The sequence below is a fragment of the Liolophura sinensis genome, chromosome 12 (genome assembly GCF_032854445.1).
Source record: "Liolophura sinensis isolate JHLJ2023 chromosome 12, CUHK_Ljap_v2, whole genome shotgun sequence".
Taxonomy (NCBI): domain Eukaryota; kingdom Metazoa; phylum Mollusca; class Polyplacophora; order Chitonida; family Chitonidae; genus Liolophura; species Liolophura sinensis.
Genome location: NC_088306.1, coordinates 3,935,349 through 3,948,346, shown reverse-complemented (window position 1 = coordinate 3,948,346; position 12,998 = coordinate 3,935,349). Strand labels below are relative to the sequence as shown.

Genomic DNA, 12,998 nt, shown 5'->3' with positions numbered 1-12,998 from the left:
GAAGATACTAACAGAAAGCGATTCTATTTAGAAAAATTAAGTGTGGAATAAAACTCCACCGTTCTTTGCTTTTGAAGTTCACTGGTGCTTGAGGTTTGGTAAACAAGTATACATAGATTTAGTAACGTTAAGCTTTAGCGTGGTTGTGCTCATATTATAGTCTACTCTATCTACATAAATGAAAAAGGATTTTAGTGTTACGAATTTATTTTTTTCAGATTTCAAAGGGTTGACTTTGTTTCGTTCTACGATGGACAAAAAGTGCGCGTGAGCAACAACAAATTGAAGCTCAGTGGGGTTTCTGGTGGAAGGAACTAGTAGTTGTAGCCATCAAAAGTGTAAGCTACTCATGCGCTAACCAGTTATAACAGTTGCAACTAAAGGAGCATTACTCCAGTGGATCTTTGGGTTTAAGCGGGGAAAGACGGTTGTTTCAAGCAAGTTTTGACAGAGGAATAACCAGTACCTTTAGGATCATTGGATTGTGGAGAAAAAGGCGTTTTTTCGTCAAGGCAGTCAGGAGCTATCTAAAATACATTCTGGACTGTTGCTCGATGTAAGACTATATTTCAAGACTTAAGCAAGGGGACTGAAAATGGAGGCAATATGAATGTAAGCCCTAGGCCTACCTGACCAGGAGAAGGCAAGCATTGATTATTGGCGAGAAATTCATTCTGATTGAAAAAAGATCATATCTTCCCTTACCCCCCCCCCCCCCTCCCCAAAATGTCTACGGTTTACGAAAAGATCGTTTCGGTCATCTGCAAACCTCCAAGCCAGAGGACGGATTTTGAAGCTCAGGAAATAGTGCCGTGGTTTTTGACGAAATCTCCAATTTTTGCCTCGGTCAAACAAGGTAAGTCTTGTTAAGTCTTGAACCTGAAAGTCTTACATGTAAAATACCATGACGATTTGACGTCAAGTCCGCGCCATATCATGTCAAAGTGATCACTTTCAATGGTGCTTAGTTACTTGACACTGATGGCGACTCCGTATCCGAGGAGGTTAGCGTGTCAATGCAGAACCAAGTGTGTCAATGCAGAGCCAAGTGTGTCAATGCAGAACCAAGTGTGTCAATGCAGAACCAAGTGTGTCAATGCAGAACCAAGTGTGTCAATGCAGAACCAAGTGTGTCAATGCAGAACCAAGTGAGTTCAAGTCCAGCTCATGCTGGCTTCCTCTTGTTGATGGTCATGGGTTTCCTCCGGGCTCTATCTGGTTTCTTCCAACCATAATGCTGACCGCTGTCATCTAAGTGAAATATTCTTGAGTACGGCGTAAAACACCAATCAAATAAATAAATAAATAAATAAATAAATAAATAAATATTTGACACTTGGCAAAAAGTAATAGGTTATTTAGACCAAAATATCGTTGGGAGCAATATTAACTCATATATGTATAGATCTTTGAGTCCTATAATAAGTATTCATACACCAACCAACGATGGGCGTTTCCGGGTCAACAATCGCAAAACCAATTTCCACACCAACGTTCAACAGGAACTATTAAAGAACTAAGAGAGCTACAAATCGTGCGCATTCTTACGAAGACATGCATTCACCTGTTTTAATGATGCCGGGAAGACCTATAAAGAATGCTCCAAGCATGTACCACGCAAACAGGCTAATTAATATTCAGGAAAAGTTTAAAAGATGGCTGTTTACGGATTCTCGCTTTATTTTTAAGAATATGGGGGCAGTAGTAAAGCATATGCTTTGTTGTAACAAATATTGCTTCATGAGCATTTAGATTCGCTGGTTTTGAAATACAGCATGTCATGACATTCTGGTGCATGCATGATTTATGCATGTCTACTCCCGATTGCGGGCGAACTGTTACATGTACGAACAAAAGATCAATATAAATTTTTGTTCGCAGTTAAACAGCTGTGAGATCGCTTGGAAAACTCCTGGCCAGCGACCGAGTATTGAGCCATTGTAAAGCACACATAGAGATTTATAGATAAGGTTTCAGTTACGTTAGATACCATTGAAGGGTTTCGTGGTCCTTGCCAATGTCAACTTTCCGAACAAACAAGTGTGTATAATTACCTCGGTTAACCAGGATAATAGTGAAGAATTAGTTGCGCCAAAGAAACAAGTTTTTCAACCTGCCGTTTGGTACGTGCGCAATAAGTAACAATAGACTCTTCGATATTCACATAGCACATATAATTATACAAACGGCGTGAATATTTGCATAGAACTTTTACAAGAAACGACCACCATGTAGACCACACGAAGTTTAGAAAGCAAACGTTTTCGTTTATATTACATAACCGAGATATCGCAGTTGAAAGTAAGCAAATTCGCGCACATTGGAAAAAATCGAAAGAGGTGCCGTTTTATCAAGTTTAACCCATCAGACGCTAGTTATTTCTGTAGCTCGAGAATGCACATTTTCCGCTGCGGCCACCCGAACCTTGTTTTACCATTTAGCCATATGAGCATAGTGAAAGAGTGACGCGACATCGTATTTCCGATATCTCTAACATGGTACCCCGTATGGTTTCGTAATAATACCAGGTAACGCTTCCAGAGATACCAAGTTCGTGAGAACAGAATTGTTGTGTTCGTTTAGGTCTGTATCCACCTCTCTCCCGAAATAACTAGGGTTAAGAGTTATTTGTTGTCTTTTCGTTTAAACGTAAGGATAAAGGTAAATGATTTGGTAAAACTAATACTCACTGGGGTTGAAATGACCCAGTGGCATTCCTCAGTGACGCACTCTTGAGCCCTTAGTTGTTTTACAATGGTTTCACGTACACACAGATTTTTATCCATCTCCACATGTATACGATAATCCACACCCCTCAACAGATTTAGTATGTAGAAAGGTCCAGAAACCTGCGGATGGTCGTGGATTTCTCCCGGACTCTGCCCGGTTTCCTCCCACATAATACTGGCCGCCCTTGTATAAGTGAAATATTCTTGAGTACGGCGTAAAACACCAATAAAATGAATAAATAAATTCTCCAGATTTATCTTCGGTGAAATAAAAACCAGAATCGTTTATTGCTGCGTGTGATACACGTGGATGCTCGTGATTAAATGTTACTCATTGGTCTTTACGCGACATTGCGTAATTTCTGAGCTATACACATTAAACTCAGTTGTAATAGTTTGCCCTGAATGCACGTGATTGCGATTGAAACGCTCTGGTAGCATTCCTCAATGATATCCTCTTACACAACCATTGTCCTTTACAAAAACAACACCATGGTTTACCTTTAAAATACATTTTTGAATCCATGCCATTCACACAAATGAACACAAACAAATAATACCCTGATCAGATGCGTTTTGTATAACGCTAATCTAAATGGCACGGGTGTACATTCATTCCGGTATCCCCACAAATTACTCCATGGGATCGATATTTTGGAATTTGCCCATGATCGTCTCGTATTAGTTGGCGTTTCTGAGCTTCTGCTCACACTGTTGCATATGGCCAGTAATTAAGGACAAACATCTTCCCATTAATCCAATTAATTGCAGGAACATGGTGAATTCGTAGAAGTAGAGAAACAGTTAACACGAATACAGTGTATCTTTATGTCCCTGTTATATAGTGTTCAAATTATACATTCCACTGAAATAAAAACTTTGACCACAATAATGTAAGACCATTACGCATGAATAGCACATTAGTTTGCTCACAAAACGTTATAGTCAGGAATGAACAATAGACAGCATGCCATAGGCTTGATTCCTTCTACATGATGTATCTATGTCTGACCAATGCGGTCGCTGGGAGTTCAAGTCCAGCTCATGCTGCCTTCCTCTCCCGTCGTACGTTGTAAGGTCTGCAGCAACCTGCGGATGGTCGTGGGTTTCCCCCGGGCTCTGCCCGGTTTGTTCCCACCATAATACTGGCCGCCTTCGTATAAGTGAAATATTCTTGAGTACGGCGTAAACCACCAATCAAATAAATAAATAAAATATATCTACGTATTTGCAACAGGATATATATATATATATATATATATATATATATATATATATATATATATATGAAACATACTGAACGTCTAAGGACATGTTCTAAGCATGCCATACAGAGATGATCGATAGAGTTATATTTTATATGTATGCCCGTCTGTTATCACGTGCATGATTAATCGATGTCCCCTGCTATGAACACGTGGAATAAAGCATTTACCTGTACATAATCAACTAGCGTGAGGTCAAGTGGAAAACTACACCTAGTTATGGTCAATCAAACATCTTTGATTGGCTGAGAGCTTACCATAACAAAGTCACTGAGCGAGTTCAACACAAACAAAGTAGGCCTACCATGTACGGCTTCAAATCACTAGAAAATATTCATGTGTTTTGAACCCAGTTTGGGTGGAAAAGAACGTCCGACTCGGAAATTGAAAGCCTTAGACTGATTCCACCATGCGATTTCTGACAAGTCAAAATTTAAAGCCTCATTTTCATACCCAGACTATGGCCCCGGAAGTCCAATTCGCAGTACATTTGTCTTTACAGAAACCGTAATGGTGAAATCTTTTCCATTTTAACTGATATTATGATTTAAAAAATAACCGTTTAAATCGCAATTCAAATATGGATATCAGGATTTTTAATGGAATCGAATGCTGACAATTTGGACATCCCTATCCAAGAACAGGCAAAGCACTGGTCTCTTAAAATGGCCTGTTATACAGCGTTACATTCGGTACGGCAACTTTTGAAAAAATAACTCCATACAAACAAACATAGCTTGAAACTGGTAGAATGCAGTGCTATAACACTTCACCATATGCTGCATGGGCACGTACAGATCTTGTTTGTAAAACAAAACTACCATTGTGGCCCAAACAGCCGGTCGGTTGAACGCAATAACGTCCTCTCAGCCCTTGCTCTTTTTAAATTATTTCAGTTTAACTGATTGTTGCAAACTTTGAAAACAACTATTGATAATAAGGTATGGCTATTCAGGTGCATTTTAAACTGGTATTGACGAGACGAAACCTTTCTCGCTGATTAGGATATATATTTACAAACGAAAAAGAAAAACCTTACCACAGCGTTCTCTACAGCGGTGAAGAATAAACCTCTGGATTTATAATCCGAAATAGTAACGGTTATACATTGTGGGAGGTAAAACCCTATTCTACAACTAGCTAAAAAAACAACAAAAAAAAAACAAAAAAAAAAAACAAAAAAAAAAAACAAAGACAGAAAAAGCTTTCAAAAACGTGCAATCAAATAAATGTGCATATAACATATAAGTGCCATGGACTGTTGGCATGTAAGAATTGGCATGGTTGCATGAATGCGAGGAATTGGCGTACAAAGCGTCCAGTGCACAAGGACTAGCCTTAACACCGACTACGGCTTGTAAGCTTTTTATACGCCAATACAGCCCACTTGAATTGCTGTAGCTCGTCCCAGATTAACAAGCCAAATTGACCAGGTCAGTTCTATTGTGTTACCATTTTTAGCCTTGATCAGGCGTAAGTACCATAACTTTGACCTGTTTACCACAGAGAGCACGACAAGTGATTATCCCGCCATCACATATATATATATATATATATATATATATATATATATATATATATATATATACCTATAAGAACTATGTGTTTCTTTGTATCATATAAAGGAATTCCAAATATGGATACTTTTATAACATATATATATATATATATATATATACAGTTTTCATTTTTACACTCGTCTTTTAATGTTCTAGAAATATTCTCTTAGTGTACATCGTTACTGTAAAAATAGCCCTATGCATAGATAGGTGCTTCATTGTAGGCCATTGTACCTAAAATGTCTGATGGAGTTTTTTTCACTATGATTTACAGGGTAACGAACTGACACGTATTTGATCTAACTCTTGACCGATATACATAAATCCAAAACTATTTTTTAAGTCGTGAAGGTTTTATTTCTGGTGTTAGAAATGTCATAATGTGGATATCTATATTCAGCATGAGAATATCAGTTATATAAAAACACATCCAATCCAAACGGGGAATAAGTTGTCATTCGATCGAGATACAGGCCTAAGGCATCGCATATCTTGTGTATGTATACTATACGTTGTCACCAATAAGACGTCCAATAAGCCGAAGTCCGCCATATAAAGACACAAGTTTATAGAGATGCCTGCTATACACGAGAAGATAGTCTCCGTAATAAGTAAGCCGTCTTGTCAGAGAACAGACTTCCAGATCCTGGAAATTGCTCCGTGGCTGAAAAACAAAATCCCCGCGTTCTCTAACGCTAGGCCAGGTAAAAAACTTCTACTGAAACGTTTAATTGTTTTACTTTATTTCTTTATTCCTTTCTTTCTTTATTTATTTGATTGGTGTTTTAATAATAATAATAATTATTTATTTCAGGCTGAATAGTCCAGATCACAAATTAATGGGGGAAAAAAGAGATATGAATGTGTGTAACTTATTAAGCAGGTATAAATGCACAGTAAGGTATTACCTCTAGCGATAAAGCGGCTTCCGCCAATTAGCTAGGAGACTTGACTTTTTTTCTTACATGACGTCAGGTGTTTTCAGAACGTTTGGATAAATGTTCATCAAAGTAAATTATTTAACTCTTCAATATATATGAATCAAAATATGAATCGTTGGCTTCCTATGTATGTAATGAATTGTTTGGTCATGTGTGTATTACGACAGTTTCCTGTTAATTTGTGTTAAATTTAAAACAGCTTAGGAAGTATTAAACTAACATTGCGGGACATGTAAATGCTTTAACTCCTTCTCATCTGTCAAACTTTTGAATTTAAAAAATTCACCTAAAATTTAAGTTTTATATATATATATATATATATTGTTACGGTATTGAAAACGGCAACAGAAAACAGACTCAGTGACTCAATATTACAATGTAAACAATGCTTTATATATAAAATGAGACGGACAGTTTTACAGACAGTTCAACAACAACAACAACATACACATCAGTATTACCGGTCTTTACAAGTTTCCAGTTCACCTTTGCATCCCAAGGAATGTATTCCAGGAAATCCAACGTAAAGACCATGGGATAAACACACAATTCACACAAGTCACAAATTGTCCTAGACAGGTACTTCGCCAGGTTAGCGAACACGAACACAGTACACAGGTTACACAGAACTGGAACAGTCAAGCCTTTGAATGACGTCACACCCGCAGAGCACAACACAGGGTAAATACAGGCATGGAGGTATAATCCACTTCAGATCAGTCACAGCTCCCGCAGAAGCTCACAAACGAGCCGTTCAGAGACGTAGAGTAATGTCACCTTGTGGCAGAACGAACGTCCTTTGCAAAACTGAAAACTTCAGTTTAGAGTCCTTGACGACCTTGTCGGTCAGGTGAGGTCAGCGTGTTAAACAAATTACACAGTCAACACTGTATAATCATAATAAATATCCGAACACCAATAAACGTGACTTCCGCAGAAATTCACATAAACCAGACATCAGTACTGCTGTGGTACAAAAACGGTGTCGGCATAAAAATCTGTCCTCCCAAATGAAACTGGCATCACCAGCTCATATACATACAATGGACTCGATACGAGAGCGTCGCACACTCTCCTGGCTCCCAGTGGATGCAGCAAAAATACCTCCACTCTGCACAGAAAACACGGCTTATATACGTGCCAGGTGGATTCAACTATTTTTAAACACAGAGTTTAACAGCCAATGAACAGCCAGTTAAATAAACAGAGCCTTGAACAAGGTGCTTTCGGCCAGGTCCGCACTGTACATATATAACAGGGCCTGTTATGCTTTCACAAAGGTCCGCAGACTAACAGTACATGAAGACGTTAAATAGTCATACATAACACCCCCACCCTTCAGGGAAAGAAAGTTTTGCATAAAACTTTCTTTAACATATTCATAATCATGAATAATAATAATAACGTTTACCACAGTCTTTAAAAACAAAGCTGCAGAAAACCAACTAGACACGTGACAAACAATCAGCAATCACATTATCTTTCCCTTTTATGTGTCTAATCTCTAGATTAAATTCTTGCAAAAGCAAACTCCACCGTAACAATCTTCGGTTTTTACCTTTTAGTTTGTGCAAGAAGGTTAAGGGATTGTGATCTGTATACACAACAATGGGGTAACTTGACGAAGTCACATATACTTCAAAATGCTGTAATGCTAGAATCAAGGACAGACACTCCTTTTCTATTGTCGAATAATTTCTCTGGCACTTGTCAAATTTGCGAGAGAAAAAACATACAGGGTGATCAACGTGATCTGTTTCATTTTCTTGTAACAAAACTGCCCCAGCAGATATATCACTAGCATCAACAGCTAGCTTAAATGGTAAATTAAAATCAGGTGCTACAAGTATGGGGCCGTTGCTTAGCATGGCCTTCAATCTATCAAAAGATCTCTGACACTCAATGGACCACAAGAATTTAGCACCTTTCTTTAACAGCTGAGTTAATGGCTCACTAACAAATGAAAAGTTCCTACAGAACTTACGATAATAACCTGCCATGCCCAAAAAACGCTTTAACTCTCTCTTACAACTTGGCACTGGAAAACAAGAGATAGCACTGATTTTAGAATTAACAGGTTTTACCTGACCCTGTCCGACAACATGCCCTAGATATGTGACAAAAGCACAACCAAACTCACACTTGGCCAAATTTACTGTAAGATTGGCTTGGGACAGTCTCGCAAATAATGCCTCCATGATATTTAAATGTTCCTCCCAAGTGTCACTGAATATAATTACATCGTCGATGTAAACACGACACCCTTTAAGGCCCGATGTAACGTTGTTCACAAGTCGTTGAAAGGTGGCAGGGCTGTTCTTCATCCCAAAGGGCATGACTTTGTACTGGTATAAACCATCTGGGGTAGCAAACGCTGACACCTCACGAGCGCGCTGCGTGAGCGGTACTTGCCAAAATCCTTTCAATAGGTCAAACTTGGAAACAACGTTAGACTTTCCCACGGCATCGATACAGTCGTCGATCCTAGGAATGGGAAAGTTGTCTGCTTTAGTGACGGCATTCACTTTGCGATAGTCTGTACACATACGGTACGTCCCATCTGGTTTTGGCACAAGAATACAAGGTGAACTCCAGTTACTGTTACTGGGCTCGACCAGATCATTTTCCAGTAAATACTGAACTTCTTTCCTCAAGTATTCAGTTTTAGTTGGGTTCAGTCTGTATGGGTGTTGTTTAATCGGCTTGGAATCTCCAACTTCAACATCATGATAGATGGATTCAGTCCTGGTTGGAACATTAGGGAACAAATGTTCATATCGACGAACCAAATCCTTCAACTGCTGGCGTTGCTGATATTCCAGATGACCCAACACAGAATCAATGTCCTCAAGAATACTTGAATTCTGGAGTTTGGCTGACCGGAACCTTAAGTCAAAATCTTGATCATCCCTAACAGCTGAATCAGGGCATAAGTTAGAGGTAACAACTCCACTAGGATGTAAAACATTGAGATCAGTGCTATCTCTGTCTACATATGGCTTTAACATGTTAATGTGACAAAGTTGTCTAGATTTGCGCCGATCAGGAGTGAAAATAATATAATTAAGATCACTTAGCCTCTTGTCTACTACATAAGGTCCAAAATAACGAGCTTCAAGTGGCTTACCACTAACTGGAAGTAAGGCCAACACCTTCTGACCAACTTCAAATCTGCGTCTTACTGTCTCTTTGTCATACTTAGTTTTCATACTCTTCTGAGAAGCTGTAAGATTCTCTCTGGCTAACTCACATACTCTGTTGAGCTTAGTACGAAAACTTGACACATACTGTAATAGGTTAACATTGTCACTATCACCAGACACAAACTTTTCCTTGAACAACTGTAGTGGACCACGCACAGTATGGCCAAACACAAGCTCAAATGGACTAAATCCAAGTGACTCTTGTACAGACTCTCTTACAGCAAACATTAACAAAGGTACACCCTCGTCCCAATCTTTCCCTGTCTCAAAGCAGTAAGTTCTTATCATACTTTTCAGTGTCTGATGGAATCTCTCTAGTGCTCCTTGACTTTGTGGGTGATAAGCTGAGGATTTATACTGGCTAATACCTAGATCATGCATAACTTGTTGGAACACACCAGACATGAAATTTGAACCCTGGTCTGACTGTACTGACTTAGGCAGACCAAACATGGTGAAGAACTTAACTAAAGCCTTAATTACAGTCTTGGCAGTAATATTCCTTAATGGAATTGCCTCAGGGAAACGAGTTGAAGTACACATTATGGTTAACATATACTGATTTCCAGACTTTGTCTTAGGTAGCGGACCAACACAATCTATTAAGATTCTACTGAATGGCTCACCAATTGCAGGAATAGGCCTTAAGGCTGCCTTGGGGATTGTCTGGTTAGGTTTCCCCACTAACTGACATGCATGACAAGACCTGCAAAATTCAGTAACATCTTTCCTTACTCCTGGCCAATAAAAATGACTGAGAATCTTATGATAGGTCTTATTAACACCTAAATGACCTGCTAACGGCGTTTCATGCGCCATGGTCAGTATGTCTTTACGATAAGACTTGGGCACAACTACCTGATGCTTAACTGCCCATTCATCCTCCAACGAAACATCGGGAGGCCTCCACTGCCGCATCAATATGCCAGACTTGACATAGTAGTAGCATGGGTCAGGTAAAGATTCACCATCTTTAGCTGCATCATTAAACAAGCAAGAAATACTTGGATCACTGTGTTGTTCAGCAATCAACTCAGTCCTACAAAATGGCTGATCACCACTAACAAAATTAGTATCTACTTCCTGCTGGCTGTCTACTTTGGAAGAATCATCATCCAACATGTTATTGAGAAAAGTCTCACTCAAATCAACAGTACTACCCTGGTCCGTACTGACTTTTCTAGACATAGCTCTTGTAACAACACAGGACGGATATAAACCCGCTATCTCGCTTTCAACTGGCTCTGTGACTGAATTCAGAGAAGGCTTATCAACCATTAAGGGATCAACAGTAACTTTATCATGCGCTAAGTCATTTCCCAACAACAAATGAATACCCTCAAAAGGTAATGAAGACTTAATGCCTACCCTGACAGGTCCAGATATCAAATCTGATGACAAATAAATATCATGAAGGGGAACACTGACAAAGTCACTAGACTCTACACCTCTAATAAGGGCACGAACCCCAGAGTATGACTCTTCAGAAAAGGGCAGAGTATTCATCAACAACAGAGACTGAGATGCCCCAGTATCCCTTAATATCTTTATAGGGGTAGCACAAGACATGTCGCTTCTAAGCGACACTGAACCAGAATTGATAAACGGAGCGAAGCTATCCATAGAGCACTTGGGAATCTTATCCAATCCCGTATCAGCTAACTCAGATCTGCTTTTAACTGCTGATGTAACTTCCGGCAATGTTTTGTGCATTGCAACACAAAGACCTGTGGGCTTAGACTCATTCTGAGCTTCCCGTATCCTTTTCAACTTGTAACATTCACTCATCACGTGACCTACCCGCTTGCAAAAATTACAAGTGACCCTATTTCGAGGACTACCATTCCAATCTGAACTACGTGAACCATGAGCTGTAGAACCATTGGAGAATGGTGTAGAACTCTTCTGTATAGAGCTACCTCTACCTGTTGCATGTGACTGGGTATTTCTACGTATAAATGAATTAAATGGCTTACCCGTGTATGTAACCTTATGTGTCAAGGAATAATCATCAGCTAAACTGGCTGCCTCTTCAAGTGTACTCGCCTTCTGCACATGAACGAACACCTTTACATCATTATGAATACAACGCTTGAACTCTTCTACCAGCACAAGCTGACGCAAACTTTCAAAATCCTTGCCTATTTTCTTGGCTATACACCAGCGATCAAACAACTGCTCCTTAGCTCGACCAAACTCAACGTATGTCTGATCTCTACCTTTTTCACAGTTACGAAATTTCTGGCGGTAAGCTTCAGGCACCAATTCATAACCCTTCAAAATTACCTCTTTCACATAATCATAATTGGAAGCATTCTCTACACTTAACTGAGTATAAATTTCCCTGGCCTTTCCAATTAGCACACTCTGTAATAACATAGTCCAGAACTCTTTAGGCCACTTCAAGCTATTTGCAATTTTCTCAAAATGCAGAAAATACTTATCCACCTCTTTTTCCTGAAAGGATGGAACTAACCGAATGTATTTGGTCACATCAAATCCGGAATCCTGTCTACCGGAAGGACCCGGTTTCTCATCTCTCTCTAACTCTAACTTTTTCATTTGGAACTCCAATTCTCTTTCCCTCTCTCTTTCTTGCCTCTCTCTCTCCTCTCTCTGCACTTCCCTCTCTCTTTCCTCTCTCTGCACTTCCCTCTCCCTTTCCTCTCTCTCTCTCTGCATTTTCAACTTTTCTAACTCTATCTCATGTTCCCTCTCTTTCTCTTGCCTCTCTCTCTCATGTTCCCTCTCTTTCTCTCTCTCTCTTTCCTCTTTCTCCAATCTCAACTTTAACTCAAACTGCTTAAACTTAAGCTCAGCATCAGACTGACCCTCGAACTCATAATCAGATAATGCAGAACTATCAAACTTGCCTATCTCCACTAAATGTTTCAACAAAGTATGCTGCATATCTCTTTTCCTCCATGAAGACTTTATGGACAAACCTAAAAATGTCCCTAACTTAACCAAGTCTTCCTTCTTTAAACTCTCAAAAACATCCTGATCGGGCGCATTAACAAACTGTTTAGGATCAAAATCTCCCATTGTAAATATTTAGCCACTGAATCATTCACCGTTAAAATTAAGCAATCGCTTCTCACTTGTGTTTAACTTCAAATCTCCGGTGCAAAACAAAAGGGAAACAATCAGTTCCCGGACAAGCCCCCAATTTCTGTTACGGTATTGAAAACGGCAACAGAAAACAGACTCAGTGACTCAATATTACAATGTAAACAATGCTTTATATATAAAATGAGACGGACAGTTTTACAGACAGTTCAACAACAACAACAACATACAC

General features: G+C 39.2%; 1 protein-coding gene across 1 annotated transcript in view; it reads left to right on the top strand.

Moving 5' to 3' along the window:
• LOC135479147 (cAMP-dependent protein kinase regulatory subunit-like) overlaps positions 1-12,998 on the top strand; it is a 112,154-nt gene that overhangs the window by 2,249 nt on the left and 96,907 nt on the right. Inside the window, exon 2 of the mRNA XM_064758906.1 lies at positions 219-856. Coding sequence (XP_064614976.1) covers positions 727-856 — 130 coding nt within the window. The 5' untranslated portion in view covers positions 219-726. The remainder of the gene's footprint in view (positions 1-218; positions 857-12,998) is intronic.